Source organism: Artemia sp. Qi Xiang Cuo, chromosome 19 (genome assembly GCF_049724085.1).
Source record: "Artemia sp. Qi Xiang Cuo chromosome 19, ASM4972408v1, whole genome shotgun sequence".
Taxonomy (NCBI): domain Eukaryota; kingdom Metazoa; phylum Arthropoda; class Branchiopoda; order Anostraca; family Artemiidae; genus Artemia; species Artemia sp. Qi Xiang Cuo.
This window is the reverse complement of record NC_142812.1, coordinates 15,122,683-15,139,862: the sequence shown is the minus strand read 5'-3', so window position 1 is coordinate 15,139,862 and position 17,180 is coordinate 15,122,683. Positions and strand designations below refer to the sequence as shown.

General features: G+C 35.9%; 1 protein-coding gene across 1 annotated transcript in view; it reads right to left on the bottom strand.

Moving 5' to 3' along the window:
- The window catches only part of LOC148940540 (uncharacterized), a 35,644-nt gene extending 20,028 nt beyond the window's left edge, over positions 1–15,616 (bottom strand). The window contains exons 1-4 of the mRNA XM_089105015.1: positions 15,437–15,616; positions 10,746–11,874; positions 5,874–5,991; positions 4,877–4,931 (exon numbers count right to left, since the gene is read on the bottom strand). Coding sequence (XP_088961141.1) covers positions 4,877–4,931; positions 5,874–5,991; positions 10,746–11,874; positions 15,437–15,563 — 1,429 coding nt within the window. The 5' untranslated portion in view covers positions 15,564–15,616. The remainder of the gene's footprint in view (positions 1–4,876; positions 4,932–5,873; positions 5,992–10,745; positions 11,875–15,436) is intronic.
- Between the last annotated feature and the right edge of the window lie 1,564 nt (positions 15,617–17,180).

Here is a 17,180-nt window from a genome sequence, read left to right as displayed (position 1 = left end):
ATCCCAGCCTAGGTAAATTTGGTGTAGGTAAAGAAAACAGTAATGGATACAGACTTTTGCAATTTTGTAGGTAAAACAATCTAGTTATAACCAACACAAGGTTTGGTCATAAAATGGTTCATAAGTTAACATGGTATTAATGTCATAGTAAAACAGAAAACCTTACTGATTATGTTATAATAAACCGAAGAATTGCAAGATCTATACAGTATACTAGGGTATATAGGGGTGCCCTTATTTATATTAAAAGTAAAGATCACCATCTAGTGGTGTCAAGGGTTAATTTAAAACTGAAATATCGGGAGGGTAACTACCTCCCGGGAAGTTGTGATGTCGGTAGACTCCAGGATGAGAATTTGAGAGAAACTGTCCAGGAACAGTTGAATACTAAACTTAAGAGTTTAAAATTTGATAATGTGGAAGATGGTTGGAATAATTAAAAAAAAAAATTTGTTAAGTTGCTGAAGGTGTCTTATGGAAGAAAGAAAGAACTGCAGCTAAGAATATTAGTGAAAAAGCTTTATCTTTAATAGAAAGGAGAAGGAACTTGTACAAGAGTTATCCGAGTAATAGATCATATGAAAAAAAAAAGAATGCAGAGAAAATGGAGAAAGCATTAAAATATGAACTAAGGAGGTGGGAAGTGGAGGCCATGGATAAAATTGCCGAGGATCTGGAAGATGCAGCTAGACGACATAATAGTAACATATTGTTCTGGCACGTTAACAAATTGAGAGGGAGTAGTCAATCCGGACTTGTCCCAGTTAAAGATAGGAATGGGGTCGAAATTAGCGACAAGGAAAAAAATAAAGTGCCATGAGCCGAACACTTTGAGAACTTGCTTAACTGAGATAGAGTTGCAGGAAAAAATATAGAGGAAAATGAAAAAGTTTGTGATACTTTGGATGTGAAGGAAGATTTGTTTTGTGAGGAGGAATTAGCAACAGTACTAAATGGATTAAAGAGTAATAATGCTCCAGGTGCTGATAGGGTGGCAAATGAGCTTCTTAAATATGGTGGCTCTGAGGTCAGAAATCAGTTATTGAAGATTATGAATATGATTTATGAAAGAGGGGAAGTACCTAACGATTTTAGGAAAACCTTAATTAAGCCACTTTATAAGAAAGGTGATAAAAGTGAGTGTGGTAATTATCGAGGCATTAGTCTGGTCTCTGTAGGTAGTAAATTACTCCGTAATATTTACTTTTTAGACTGAGAGATGCTGTAGACAAAGTTTTAAGAGAAGAGCAGTGCGGTTTTAGAAAAGGTAGAGGATGTGTCGACCAAATTTTCACTCTTAGGCTAATAATTGAGAAGTGCCTGAATTTTCAAACACTTTTGGTTCTCAGTTTTATAGATTATGAGCAAGCGTTCGATTCTGTTGATAGAAGAGCTATAGTAAAGGTTCTATCCTTGTATGGTATACCAGACAAATACATTAAAGTGATTAGTGCTATGTACGAGAATAATACTGCTGCGGTTAAGGTAGGAAATGAGGTTTGCAGCTGGTTTTGTATGAAATCAGGAGTTAAGCAGGGTTGTGTTCTATCCCCCTTTGTATGGATTATTTTGATGGACTTTGTTTTAAGGAGCACAGGAAAGGCAATGGGAGACCACGGAATCAAATGGGGAGTAAAAAGTCTCCTGGACTTGAAATATGCTGATGATTTAAGCATCCTAGATGAAAGTGTGAGCAAAATGAATGAAGTTTTAGAGGGGTGCTAGAATTGGTTTGAAAATTAATGTTAGGAAGACTAAGTCACTAAGGCTAGGAATAAGTGAAGATGAAAAGGTGATGTTGGGTAATGAAAAGATTGATCAGGTGGGCAGCTTCACTTACCTTGGTAGTATTATTAGTAAAGATGGTGGGAGCAGTGAAGATGTTAAAGATAGAATAGCCGAGGCTCAGGGTGTTTTTTCACAGTTAAAAAAAGTCCGGAAGAATAGGAAGATAAGTCTGCAAACCAAGATTAGAATATTAGAAGCTACAGTGATGACAGTGGTCAAATTAAAGGAAATAGGAATTTCGTGGGTGGGTGTAAAAAGGGAGGTTTTGAATAGATTGGGGTGGAGGAGGATCGTGCGTAGCTGTGTTGGCCTCAGGCGGCTTGGTACTGCGGTGAGTTGTTAGTAGTAGTAGTAGTAGTGGTAGTTAATATACACATTATGGAGCATTTCATTATGGAGCATCCGTAAACATTTTCAGTAAAATTTGAGACAAATAAGACAAATGTAACACGTAGTGGTTATAATGGATCGAATACCGTTTTGCTAACCCATTAGATTTATATTTACTCATACTAGGAAAGCTACTAACAAATTGATTTTTCGCCCTTAAAGGAAAATCTTCGGTCAGAAACCAGTACGTCCATGGCCACTCGAAATCTGTCAACATGCTAAAAATGCTACACATGCTACAACATACAACATGCTACACAGAGGTACCAAGAAAATATCCTTGCTCTTTAGTTATAATTGTGTGAGATAGAGAGAAATTTATCAAAACAACAAAAACAGAAAAACATCAAGATAAAAAAATATATTACAAATATAACAGGTTATAATTAGCAACTTCGTCCCTAGAGACCTCAATGAGGTTTGTTTTAGTGTCAATTTTCATTATAACTTTTTTGTTAATTTTCGAATATTCATAACTTTACTAACCTTAATTAATAATAACTCACTACTTAAATACACACACAAAACACTCACTTAAATTTTGGCCATCTACAAAGAGGTACCAAGAAAACACCCTAGCTTCGTAGTTATGATTATATCAGAAGATCATAGTTATAGCAGAAGCTGTAACCTGGTAAGGAACGAACCAGAGCCCATAGTAACAAAAAAACGTTTAAAAAAAACTGGCTAGTGAGAAAAATTGGCATCTGTAGCTGATTTAAGAATGGTGATAATGATATAGAACAGCTGAAAACAAAATTTTAATTCTTGTCAGTATTTGAGCCTGCTATGGGATTGCACAGAAACTGAACATATTGAACATAAAATACTAATATTATTGAGTCAAATTACACATTCTAGATATATAATGTACATTTCAAGACAATATATATTTCGAATTTTCAATTGATTTTATCATTCAAAAATATACGAGTTAAGAGTTTGTCTTCTTTCATTACAGTTTAAACTCTTTAGTTGTCAAGGGGGGGGCATTAATCCATCAGCTTTTATTGCCCATCATCCCTGGATTTGAAAAGCACCTTTTTCCTTGTAGTATTTTCATTGAAAAATATCTTTTTTATTTTTACTTTTAAAATAGAAAAAGGGTTAATTCTCTTGAAAGAAACAGTTTGTAATTTGGCTCGTAGATTATTAACCGGAATATTGACTTTAAACGACATGACACAAGGCTACAGGGCCAAGTCTTTTGTCCGGGGTAACCAGAATATTGCTCATGGTAGGTGAATTCTTATCAAAATTAGAGGTAACCTGTAATTATTTAATTATACCTATAATTCTTTGTAATATATAAGTAGAGAGGTACTATCCTATATTCCTGTATTAAAAAGTTATTTAATTCGATTATTTTCTTTGTGTGATGTAATCAAATTATTCTTTATTTCTGGAGAAACAGATAGCAGCAAATTTTTAAAATCTAGCTGATTTTAAAACCATATTGATCTGGGAACTTAAATCAAATTGATTTTTTTTTTGTAAAACAATAGAATTTGGGTGATAGATCATACGAGAATAGATAAATCATACGATTTAAGAATGGTGATAATGATATAGAACAGCTGAAAACAAAATTTTAATTCTTGTCAGTATTTGAGCCTGCTATGGGATTGCACAGAAACTGAACATATTGAACATAAAATACTAATATTATTGAGTCAAATTACACATTCTAGATATATAATGTACATTTCAAGACAATATATATTTCGAATTTTCAATTGATTTTATCATTCAAAAATATACGAGTTAAGAGTTTGTCTTCTTTCATTACAGTTTAAACTCTTTAGTTGTCGAGGGGGGGGGGCATTAATCCATCAGCTTTTATTGCCCATCATCCCTGGATTTGAAAAGCACCTTTTTCCTTGTAGTATTTTCATTGTAAAATATCTTTTTTATTTTTACTTTTAAAATAGAAAAAGGGTTAATTCTCTTGAAAGAAACAGTTTGTAATTTGGCTCGTAGATTATTAACCGGAATATTGACTTTAAACGACATGACACAAGGCTACAGGGCCAAGTCTTTTGTCCGGGGTAACCAGAATATTGCTCATGGTAGGTGAATTCTTATCAAAATTAGAGGTAACCTGTAATTATTTAATTATACCTATAATTCTTTGTAATATATAAGTAGAGAGGTACTATCCTATATTCCTGTATTAAAAAGTTATTTAATTCGATTATTTTCTTTGTGTGATGTAATCAAATTATTCTTTATTTCTGGAGAAACAGATAGCAGCAAATTTTTAAAATCTAGCTGATTTTAAAACCATATTGATCTGGGAACTTAAATCAAATTGATTTTTTTTTTTTAAAACAATAGAATTTGGGTGATAGATCATACGAGAATAGATAAATCATACGAGGTAAGGAAAGTAAAGAAAGCATTAAAATATGAATTAAGGCGGTTTGAAGGGGAAGCCATGGATAAAATTCCCGACGATCTGGAATACGCAGCCAGACGAAATAATAGTAAAACATTGTATGTGTATGTTGAAAAATTGACAGAGAGTAGTTAGTCCGGAGTTAAATATAGGAATGGGGCGTCAATTAGTGAAAAGAAAAGTGTTTAAGATGAAGGGGCAGAATATTCGATAATGTGTTAGACCGTTAGATAGTTTCAGGAAACAATATAGAGAAGAATGAAAAAGTTTTTGAAAATTTGGAAGTGAAGGAAGATTTACTTTGAGAGGAAGTCCTCTCCCGATCTTCTTGGACCGTCGGTTCAATATGATCACCCTGGAAAAAAAAACAAAAAAAAACATCACACAAATAAAATATTAAAATTATCACGCATCCGCGATCTTCCTTCTGGAAATAAGGCAAATTCAAGTTTTGTTTTATATAGGATATTGAAACATCCACAGCAGGGTTCTTTAATATCCCCAATCTCAAACTTAATTTTATTCTTATGTTCCTGGCCTCCCTCAGGCCATTCAGAGTGTCCCCAGGTGGCGATACGGGAACGCCCTATAGATATGTAGGGTACCACCATAGGAGGCACGGACCAAGGGGGGACCTTGTCCCTGGGGGTCCATAATAGAAACTGGGGCACCCTCGCCCGGAATCATAAAAACAGGCGGAGGAGGAATAAGGCCCCTCAAATGTACACTCAAAAGGGCCCACTGGTTTGTCCACAAGTCCCATGAGTTGTTACAAACCTTCTCCCAGTAATGGGTTAAATTGCATGGTGATGCAGAACACCATCGCGGAAAGATCCTCTATAGGAGGACAACTGCGGCAGGGCGTAAGATCCAGATCTATAGACAACGGCCTCTGCAAAGGGCTGCCTCAACCCTTTTGGGGTACCTGCAAGACTGGGGACCTTGCAGTCAACTCTATTCCCACTTGAGGAGTGACGCCCCTCGAGGAAATTACAGCCTAGTAAACGACACAGAATTCGCAAAGGATTCTGACTAATGGATAATTCTGCTGGGCTTGGTATGTTTTGACGGGCGTCTTCGGGCTGAAAAACCTCTTCCTAACTAATTTATCTCTTATTGGCTGCCTCTCCGTAGTAGCATATTATTTGTAGCCATGAATTTATTATGAGTCGGAGGTAATAGGCCTGAAATTGTCTGTGCAGGATTTTCAACTCTTGTTGATGGAAGAGCATCACCAATGGCTGAAAACCATGTTGTGATCAAGATTAGTCCAGGATTACACAAAGCCTCCATTCACACTGGAGGTCTCGGGGACTTCTTGCCGTCGGGTTCTAAGCCAGCTTAAGCACTTCGATGTAAATTTGAAAAGATATGTGATTCCTGTCCTGCACTGGCATCCGGGATCATTGCTTTTCCTGAGGCGAAAATAATTTCAATGATTTAAAGAACATGAAAATTGGAACTTGGAATGTTACGGCGTTAAAAAATGACTATCGTATCGACATTTGGACTAATGAATTCAGACAATTCGAACTGGATTTACTAGGAGTTTCAGAAACTCATATCCCAGGGGTAGGAAGCATGAAATTAGGTGATATAGAATTTGTTTACTCAGGCAGGAAGGATGCGGTACATAGACAGGGAGTAGGGCTCATGATGAATAAGGAAGCTGCTGTCTTGTTTAGGCTGGGAAGGTAATAATAATAGAATACTAATTGCTCATTTTATGACTAAAAAGTTCAGGGTATCAGTTATAGTTGTATACGCCCCTATAGAACCGACTGACGGAGGTACTAGTGACTCAGATGAATTTTACTTACAGTTACAAGAGCAATAGACTCCCAGGTAGAAATATGATGTTTTTACTGGTAGATTTTAACGCCCAGGTCGGTAGAAATAGGAATAGATAGTATCCTAGCCTAGGTAAATTTGGTGTAGGAAAAGAAAACAGAAATGGATACAGACTTTTGCAGTTTTGTAGGTATAGCAATCTAGTTATAACCAATACGGTGTTTGGTCATAAAATGGCTCATAAGTTAACATGGTATTCACGTGATGGTGAGACAGCAAACCTTATTGATTATGTTATAGTAAACCGAAGACTGGCAGGATCAATACAAGATGCTCGGGAAGTTATGATGCTGGAAGACTCCAGGATGAGAATTTAAGAGAAACTTTCCAGGAACAACTGAATACTAAACTTGAGAGTTTAGAATTTGATAATGTGGAAGATGGTTGGAACAATTTTAGAAAAATAATTTGTGAAGCTGTTGAAGGTATCTTAGGGAAGAAAGCTAGAACTGCAGCTAAGAATATTAGTGAAAAAGCTTTATGTTTAATATAAAGGAGAAAGGACTTGTGCAAGAATTACCTTAATGATAGATCATATGAAAACGAAAAAAATGTAAATAAAGTAGGGAAAGAATTAAAGTATTAATTAAGGAGTTGAGAAATGGAGACCATGGGTAAAATTGCTGAAGATCTGGAAGATGCAGCTAGACAGCATAATAGTAAAATACTGTACCGGCATGTTAACAAATTGAGAGGAAGTAGTCAATCCGGAATTGGCCCAGTTAAAGATAGGAATGGGGCCGCAATTAGCAATAAGGAAGAAACCAAAGGGAGATGGGCCGAACATTTTGAGAATTTGCTTAACCAAGATAGAGTTGCAGGAAAAGATATAGAGGAAAATGAAAAAGTTTGTGACACCTTGGATGTGAAGGAAGATTTGTTTTGTGAGGAGGAATTAGTGACAGCAATAAAAGGATTAAAAAATAATAAGGCTGCAGGTGCTGATAGGGTTGTAAATGAGTTTTTAAACATGGTGGCTATGAGGTTAGAAATAAGTTACTGAAGATTATAAATATGATTTTTAAAAAGGGGAAGTACCTAACGATTTTAGGAAAAACTTAATTAAGCCACTTTATAAGAAAGGTGATAAAAGTGAGTGTGGTTATTATCGATGCATTAGTCTGGTCTCTGTAGGTAGCAAATTACTTAGTAATATGATACTTTTTAGACTGAGAGATGCCGTAGAAAAAGTTTTAAGAGAAGAACAGTGCGGTTTTAGAAAAGGTAGAGGATGTGTCGATCAAATTTTCACTCTTAGGCTAATAATTGAGAAGTGCCTGAGTTTTCAAACACCTTTGGTCCTCAGTTTTATAGATTATGAGCAAGCGTTCAATTCTGTTGATAGAAGAGCTTTAGTAAAGGTTTTATTTTTGTATTGTATACCAGAAAAATAAATTAAAGTGATTAGTGCTATGTACGAGAATAACATTGCTGCGGTTAAGGTAGGAAATGAAGTTAGCAGCTGGTTTTGTAGTAAATCAGGAGTTAAGCAGGGTTGTGTTCTATCCCCCTTTATGTGGATTATTTGTGATGGACTTTGTCTTAAGGAGCACAGGAAAGGCAATGGAAGACCACGGAATCAAATGGAGAGGAAAAAGTCTCCTGGACTTAGATTATGCTGATGATTTAAGCATCCCAGATGAAAGTGTTAGCAAAATGACATGAGGTTTAAGAAATTTTGCTAGTTCAGGGTGCTAGAATAGGTTTGAAAATTAATGTTAAGAAGACTAAGTAACTAAGGCTAGGAATAAGTGAAGATGAAAAGGTGACGCTGGGTAATGAAAGATTGAACAGGGTGGCAGCCTCACTCACCTTGGTAGTATCATTAGTAATGATGGTGGGAGCAGGGAAGATGTTAAAAATAGAATAGCCAAGGCTCAGGGTGCTTTTTCACAGTTAAAAAAAGTTTTGAAGAATAGGAAGATAAGTCTGCAAACCAAGATTAGAATATTAGAAGCTACAGTGATGACAGTGGTCAAATATGGCTCTGAAGCATGGACGCTCCGAAAAGCGGATGAAGATTTGCTAGATGTTTTCCAGAGAAATTGCTTAAGGATTGTTCTGTGTACCCGGCCGACTGACCGTATGTCAAACAATAGGCTATACGAAAACTGTGGTTCAATACCGCTCTCTAGGGCTATAATGAAAGAAAGGTTGAAGTGGCTAAGGTACGTTGTGTGAATGAAGGATGATAGATTGCTGAAGATTGTACTTTTCGGCCAACCGTCTAGAGCTAAACAGAAAGCAGGTTGTCTTCGTCTGGGGTAGGAGGATGTCATAAAGAAAGATTTAAAGGAAATGGGAACTTCGTGGGCGGGTGTAAAAAGGGAGGCTTTGAATAGATTCGGGTGGAGGAGAAGCGTACGTAGTTGTCTTGGTCTCAGGCGGCTTGGTGCTGCGATGAGTTGTTAGTAGTAGTAGTAGTAGTAAAAGCATAGGCGTATTACTAAAAACTTAATTGGTTCTTTTTATCGAATTTTTGGTCAGCAAAAACAACGAAAATATTCTGAACCACAATATTTTTAAAAGTAAATTCTCTTATTGTTCTCTGATTCTAAATTATAGGTGAATCTAAGTTCTCTGAGATATTTATTCTCGAGAGGCTTGCATGACATAAAAGCGATGCATTTAATATGTAATTGCCCGAATTGAGATTTTTAGTTTTTCTTTTAGGAGGAGATTGGCTATTCATTGTGTAAAAAGAAGAAAGGTTGGGGACAACACATAAAAACATGCTTGTGAACACTAGACCTATAATTTGGTAATAATGGTAAGAGTTTTTTACGCTGATAAGGGCCCAACTTATCTGGGTCTTGTCTATTGCTAAGGCTGTATCGCGGGGGGGGGGATTACCTGATTTTAACCCTCCCCCTAAAAAAAATTTCCCATCGTAAAAAGTAGTAAAATTGCCAATAAAAAATTTTGACAGGTTTTGTAAAGTCCCTTTTTTGTACCCGCTCCCCCCCCCCCGAACAAAAGTACTGATATAGCCTTGTCTGTTGAACTCAAGTATTAGTTCACAAATATTATTGCAATGGCGCTAAATCACTTGCGAAGTTTCTTTTTTGTACCCCCCCCCCCATCCCCCTGAACAAAAGTCCTGATATGGCCTTGTCTGTTGAACTCGTTCACAAATATGATTACAATAGCACTAGATCACTAGCAAAAAATCACTTTCATAAGAAATTAGGTCAGAACACTCTTCTATTAATAAGAGATTACTTTGACAATATTCTCATTAAAAAATTGCGTCTTTGATCATACTACTATTATTAGTAACAACTTGTTGCAGGACCAAGCCGTCTGATGCCAACACCAATACAAATGCTCTTTTTCTGCCCCAGTCTGTTAAAAACTCATTCTTTCGTTCTTCTCATCAAGTTCCTATCTCCTGATTATCAGTATAAATCATAATTACTGTTCATAATTACTGCCATCATACTCACCACGCATTAGAGCTCTCTCTTTATAAAATTGGTGTTAATTCCCAAAATTTAGGGGAAGGGGCTTAATTTCTTCTAGTTGAGGGGGGCGAATTTACTGTTTTTTTTTTCCTTTTTTCAATCAAATATTAAAAAAGGCATTTTACAATAAAAACACCCCCCTCAAAGAAGACAATCTTGAAGATCAACGGAGGGGGGAGGGGAACCTAGAAGAACTATAATTAAGGAGAACTAAAGAATTAAAAACCGTGCAATTTCAATTACGGTATTTCACATATTAGTTAGGGCTATAATTGGTTAGAAGTAATTAAATTTGATTTGTTGTATCAATCAAAAATATGGTAATTATGTCATTGTTCGTGGAGCCTTTCGAAAATCGAAGAACAGCCTATAGTTTTTAGATATGTACCTTTCTGACTTAGGAGGTCAACTTAAGAAAATCTAGAGGGAGTTGATAATTTTATTTTTTTAAGCACAGGCAAGGGGGAGGCAAATCTCACGACTTTATTAATTTGCAATTAACCATGAACTGCCAAGTGGACCAGTAGTCGAAAGAAAACACAAAGAGACTCAGCAGCTTGGTAATTGGACTGGTGATAGTGACTGCTCATAAGGGACAAAATCGATCTTGTAGTTTTATTTCGGTATACGCTAATAAGATAAACCTCCTTCCTGTACTCTCTACTGCCTCCTGAAAGATATAAAATATTTTAGGATATATCTTTCTAAGAGAAAACTACTTCTTTTCTAAGGTTTCTTAGTACTTATCCTTGTGACGGTTATTCTTCATTAAGCTAAAAAGCCAAAACAGATCTAAAAAAGAGAAAGTTCAAACATAAAAATTATTTAAAGAAAGAGATAGAAGGAAACCTCACCTGCAGGAATACATTCTACTTCGGGAAATGAACTGCATATCTGCCAGCCACCCTCCAAGAAGTCGTCCCACGAGGTCACAAGCAGCAGTTATCGAAAGTAAAACTCCAGACTCAGTTTTCGTCATCCCTATAGATCCTGTAACATGAGCTGGTAGGTATAGAAGCAAGTGAGGACAACCAACTGCCATCAGCATCACAGTACTTGTGAGTAGGAGAAAGAGGTAATTTTTCAAAAGGCTGAATTTCATATAATGCCTAAGCCCCTTCTTTTTCTTTTGTGAAGATGGCGACTTGATTTCATCTTTGAACGTACATGTACTGTCTACATTCAGATCTACGACACTGTGCATTAGTGAATTGGTGCTCTGTAACCAGGATACATGTCTTCTATTTGGCGGTGGTGTAATTGGTGGTGGCGTTGCGGTAGGCAGTGAGCTTTCGTTTAAATTTCTTAAGGAAGCAACATTTTTCAAACTTCCAAGTCTTCCAAAGAATGTACGTCCTTCTCGATGAAGACTAGGGTGCCTTGTTAAACCTACTACAGGAGAGTATCCGGGGGAATTTCCTCTTGCAAGGACAGGGGTGCTGTCATTTCTCATGTTTTTCATTAGTCTAGATTTCACCAGTGGTGTTATTGTATCATGCACAATGCTGCGATTCTCCTCTTCATCACTATCATCAAAAAAATTTGGATCAGGTAAACCTTCTAATAGCTTTTTATCATTACTAACTATAAAATCTTCGGTATGCAAGCTAATTGAAAATCTTCCTGATTTTCTGATTGCGTCCACGAATTCTGTAGCTATTTCTTCTTTCTCCGTATCAATGTTTCCAGTCTCGTCAGTATTCAATACAGATATTTTCTGATCCCTTTCTAAGATCCTTTGGTAGACTTCGATCGGGCGAAACAGCAGAGCTGCAACACAGACATGAAGCATACACGCTCCTAGTATCAAAATTGATCCCCGAAAGGCATAGCGGGATGTCAAAAACTCAACCAGTGCAGGGAGGACCATACCCCCTACAGCAGTTCCAGATATGCATATTCCATTGGCCAAGGCCCGTCGTTTTTCAAAATATCGTGAAGTCATCAATATTCCAGGTGTTGTTGCAAGTCCTGCTCCAATCCCTGAAATTAAATAAAAATATTAGTTTTATTTTGCAAATACTAATTATTTGACAACTCTTTAAGGAAATAATTTTACTACAAGCCGCGTGACCCTTTATCTTCCACTCCTTTGAAATAAAATTTAGGAAACTTTGAACTTTGGAATTCAACCCCCTGAATTGACCCAAAATGAAGACTCCGAGGACTTTTCTGCGAATTTTAAAAACCACTGCATCATTAACTTAAAGTACCAAGGGCTACCAAATAAAAACAAAAATTATCAAATTTTACCAAATTCTACCAAATTTTGACCAAATTAAACTTACCAAAACTTTACCAAAATAAAACTATTTCTAACTCTCTTCCCTAATCGTAGGTATACTTATACCAGAAAAGTGTGCTTTTCTGGGATTCTTCTTTTGTCTGTTTAAAAATTCTTAGGTTTTAAGGCAGTACCATATTTTTGTCAGTGTTGCCAACTTAACAATGAAAATGATTAGTTAAATTTGACAACGCTGTTTGTCCATAAAATTTGCAACATTAGAAATATTTTGATTCCAAAAATGACTGCATCTTCAAAAAAGCCTAAAGTTTCTTCGGCTGTTTGGTGGTATTTGTTTTAGCTTATTTTTTGCTGATTTTTCACCCCGTTTCCTCTCTTTAGATCTGGTACCTGCGACTACTAAAATCTTCGTATATGTATATAAACATCTCTTTCATTAAAATTGAATTCCTGTTTTTTTCCTATTTTCTCAAATGATTGTGCAAGTATCTATCTAACCGATTCAAGCAATCATATTTAATTTTTACTATTCTTGGTACTTTAAGAAGGAATCTGGAAATTTAATCGGAAAGTGTCGGGGTTTTCCATCTTACTTTTATATGAATTTGTGGGCCACCATACCATGGGGATAAACTTCTCACCGGCTTGAAATGTAGTTTTTTTTTTCTTTCTTTCTTTCTTTTTTATTGGCAAGTTCAAGTACATTTGAAATATACATATCCCACTTAAGATTATCAAACTAATAAGAGTATCCCAATTTGATTAACTGAGGGTGAAGATATAATATTAGGTATAGAGAAAATTAGGTATAGAGATAGCTTCACTTGTCTGGTCAATATTATTAGTAAAGATAGTGTATCCCGTAAAGAAGTATAAAGTAGAATACCCAAGGTACAGGATGCTCTTAAGTTAAAAAAAACATTTGAGAAATAAGAAGATAAGCTTATGAAGCAAGATTAGAATATTGGAAGCCTTGGTAACGACAGCAGTCAAGTATACTTATTTTAAAAAAATCAACAAGGTTTTGTTTATAGCCTAGGGCTATGTCCAGGCTTTTGTAGGGGGTCTGGGATACATTTAAAGAGGAAGCGACTCTAAAAAGTCATTGCATAAAAACTTTCTGAGTTCCATAAAGACCGAATGTTGTTGCACGTAGACTAATTGAATAAGAATGACTAAATTGAATTGTTGTCGAAGTCACTTTGGAGGGTTAATCTTGCACAATACTTACCAACTTTGTGTTTGATTTCAGTTCAATTGTAACCCAACCCCCCTCTCTAATGCCTGGATATATGCCAAACACCAAGTTTGCTGACTTTGTTCTTTGCATTCTTTTGTGTGCTTATTTGGGTAACAGCGCAGTTTAACCCTCTTCTGAACGATACACCGTTATAATAAAATTTTTAATTCATTACATTCAGAAAATACTTGTTTGTTGAATTTCAAGAGTTGCTTATATTTTAACTGCATCCCAGCCCCCCACCCACAACCTTAATGCCTGGGTATGGCCCTAGGTTATATACAGAAGTTTACTATTATAGTGCGCATTACTTTTGGAATTATTTCACATCAACATTTGGTTCATCGCACTAAATAATGTTAATTTGAAGAAAAAAAATCAACGAACTTTTGTATATAGCATTAGTGAAAGGGGAGGATTCCGGCATGCAGTTTAACTAGAAATAACTTTGATTGGCCAATAAATATAAATTTTATGAATATGAGAAGGTGCAAATTTCGTTACTGTAGCGTTAAGTTCAGAAAAGAGGATGAACTGCACCGTTTCTTTCGAGAAAAAAAAACAATAATGAATATTAGTGTATGTTTTCTTTTACAGTCAATTTTTTGTCGATTTGATGCTGGTGTACCAAGGAGAAGGTGGGGGGAGAAATCCTTACTCAGAGGTGGGTCAAAATGGCTCTCGGCAGCCCTGGTTTTGGTACTTATTTGACTGACCGCATATAAAACAATAAGCTCTACGAAAAATGAGGTCCGATTCCCCTTTCCAGGGCTACAGGGAAATACACCTCAAGATAACTCATGATGGCTCTCGGCAGCCCTGGTTTTGGTACTTTTTTGACTGACCGCATATAAAACAATAAGCTCTATGAAAAATGAGGTCCAATTCCCCTTTCCAGGGCTATAGGGAAATACACCTCAAGATAACTAGGCCAACTTTAGTGGATGAAGGATAATAGGTTGCTAAAAGTTGTGGCGAAACAAATAAATGTTCGAATGGGGATAAGTCCATTTATTTAGATAGTGAAAACAGATACAAAAGTTTAGATATTTCGATCACATATACAGCGATCGTCATCAGTAGAAATACTGAAGAATTAAAATTAAAAACTAACATATTCATACAAAACAAAATAATTAAGTTCCGGTTCATTGACTAGATTTTTCTGAGAGAGTTCACTGACAGAGTTCATTCATAGTCTTGAGATGTAAATTTTCTTCTTCAACACTGCCTAACTGTAAAACGAATTTCCAATGAAGGTGGAAAAGTCTTCTCTGTCTCTTAATTGTAAAAGGAATGTTGAATTTATAGTTCTATACTTGATTGATATCATCTCCCCATGTATACGAAGCATTTTCAACGTAATACCTTAAATTAGGTATCTTTTTCCCAGACCATACAGCCTTTCTATGACGAAACAAATCCGTACCTGTGAAAATAGGTACATAAGTCTAAGTATTTCGATCACATATACAGCGATCGTCATCAGTAAAATCTAGTCTCAGAAAAATCTAGTCAATGAACCGGAAGTTAATTATTTTGTTTTGTATAAACATGTTAATTTTTAATTTTAATTCTTTGGTATTTCTAATGATGACGATCGCTGTATATGTGATCGAAATATCTAGACTTTTGTACCTGTTTTCACTGTCTAAATAAATGGACTTATCCCCATTTAAACTTTTATTTGTTTCGTCATAGAAAGGCAGTGTGGTCTGGGAAAAGGATACCTAATTTAAGGTATTGCGAAAAAGTTGTGCTTCTTTCCACCTGTGGCCAAACAAAAAGCACGTTGTCACCAGATGGGGGGGGGGGAGACTTCGTAATACGGGTCTTAAATGAAATTTATTATTTACACCAGAGAGGGTAAAGAGTGAAGCTTTGAATGGACAAAAATGGACAAGGAGCATGGGTAGCAATTTGTGCCTCGGGCAGTTAAGTTCTGCAAGGAGCTGTTATTAGTAGTATTTACTTGAAATGCATTTATTTTAATGTTAAGGTAAACCTATAATAAGGGTAAAATAGAATAAAAGAATTAAAGAAGAATGGGCTGTACTAACCAACTAGGACTCCAATAGTAAGACAAAGATGTTCAAGAGACGTCGCGAAGAAACTCAACGTGAGTCCTAAGCAGCTGCATAGTCCTCCGGCAAACACAACGCTTCTGCATGAAAATCGTAAGCACATAGCACTAGTTATGGGAGCTGTAATGAAAAAAATAAATATAAAAAATGGTTAATTTAAAGAAGAATTTTAGACACTTAATTCAAAATCACATCAAGTCAATGAGAAGGAAGGCTTCATGAGCTCACTTGTATGTTTTCTTTGTGATATCATATCTTGCAAATGGATTCGTTTGGGTAAGTTTACAAATGGTTCCTTATCAATTTGTTTTAAAAAAATGTGATCAGCAAATGTTTGAAAACTGACTGAAAACATGCTTTTAAGCACTGTGGAGCTATACAACGGACAAAAGAGGGTAATTGGCACCGAAAAAAGAAAAAAATGGAGATACACAAGGGACACACAAAGGTTAAAATATTTTGAAAATGAAGGTTCTTGGACGTGTGAATTTTAATGGTACGCCTTCATTTCGATCCATCACCGTTTGCGAGTGGTTTTCAAGCTCTTTTTCCAAATTCCTGTAAATATGTTTTCGTCATTACTTTCTATTTCAAAGTTAAATATGAATGTTCGTTACCATTACTGAATAAATGTCAACTCGTTTTGCTAATGTTGTAAGTCTGTTGCCGACGTCCTCTGTGGCCGACGAAAAGGGTAGTTCCCGGTCTAATTATTCACACTTCTTGTCCAGTCCATAATTAAACCCTTTGGTTTTCCATCAAAACTACATCCAAGTTCTACTAATTTTATGCAAAGGGAACCACATAAAAACGCGCGTAATATTGATGAAAATTATGCCATGAAATTCAGCATGTCTGAGGACGTAAATCAGATGTTTGAAATTACTATGCACGCGTAACGTTTTCGCCAAGATCATTTTTTCCAGGGCAATTACTTCGAACCCTATAGCAGCAAAGTGGAGTGTTGCTCTGTTTTGCCCAGGGATCAATCCCCGCTGTGGAGAGTTTGGGCGACAGGCTTGATACTAGTCCCTATAAAAAAAAAGACCTAGCATTTGAAACTTCGATTCGACATCCTATGCGCCAGCAATGGCTCTGAAGGATCTTTTTTTTCTTTTTTTTGTATGCAATCACTTGAAACCAGTGTGTACTTGAAAAAACAATTGACCAAAAATTTAAAGTTCTAGAAGTCTTTTCAAACAGTTCGTGGTAACAAACTGTAAGTGAGGAGCGACGCGGCTCAATAATAACCGAAACTCTAAAAAACGGAATTTTGACATCAATAGATATATCAAAGGAATCAGGTTATTATTTTGATTCATAATATATAAGATTCATTAAGTTTAGTGTTACCTATCAAAAGGAATCACTTCCTAAAAGTCAAGGAATCTTAATGAAAATCATACCATCAGATTTACCGAATCCAAAAATCATAATGCAGAGGTTTGAAGCTTCCATTTGCAAAACTGTGGGATTTTTCATTTCTGCCAAAAGAAAGATCGCGGATGCGTGTTTATTTGTTTGGTTGTTTGTTGTTTTTTTTTCAGCGCTGATCGCATCGAACCAATAGTCCTAAAATATCGGGAAAGGGCTCACTCGAACGAAAACTAAAAGTTCTAGTATCCTTTTTAAGTTACCAAAAAGATTGGAGGGCAACTACTCCGACCCGCCTTTTTCCTCAAAGTCGATTTTTTTTTTAATTTGGAATGGCCATTTTGTT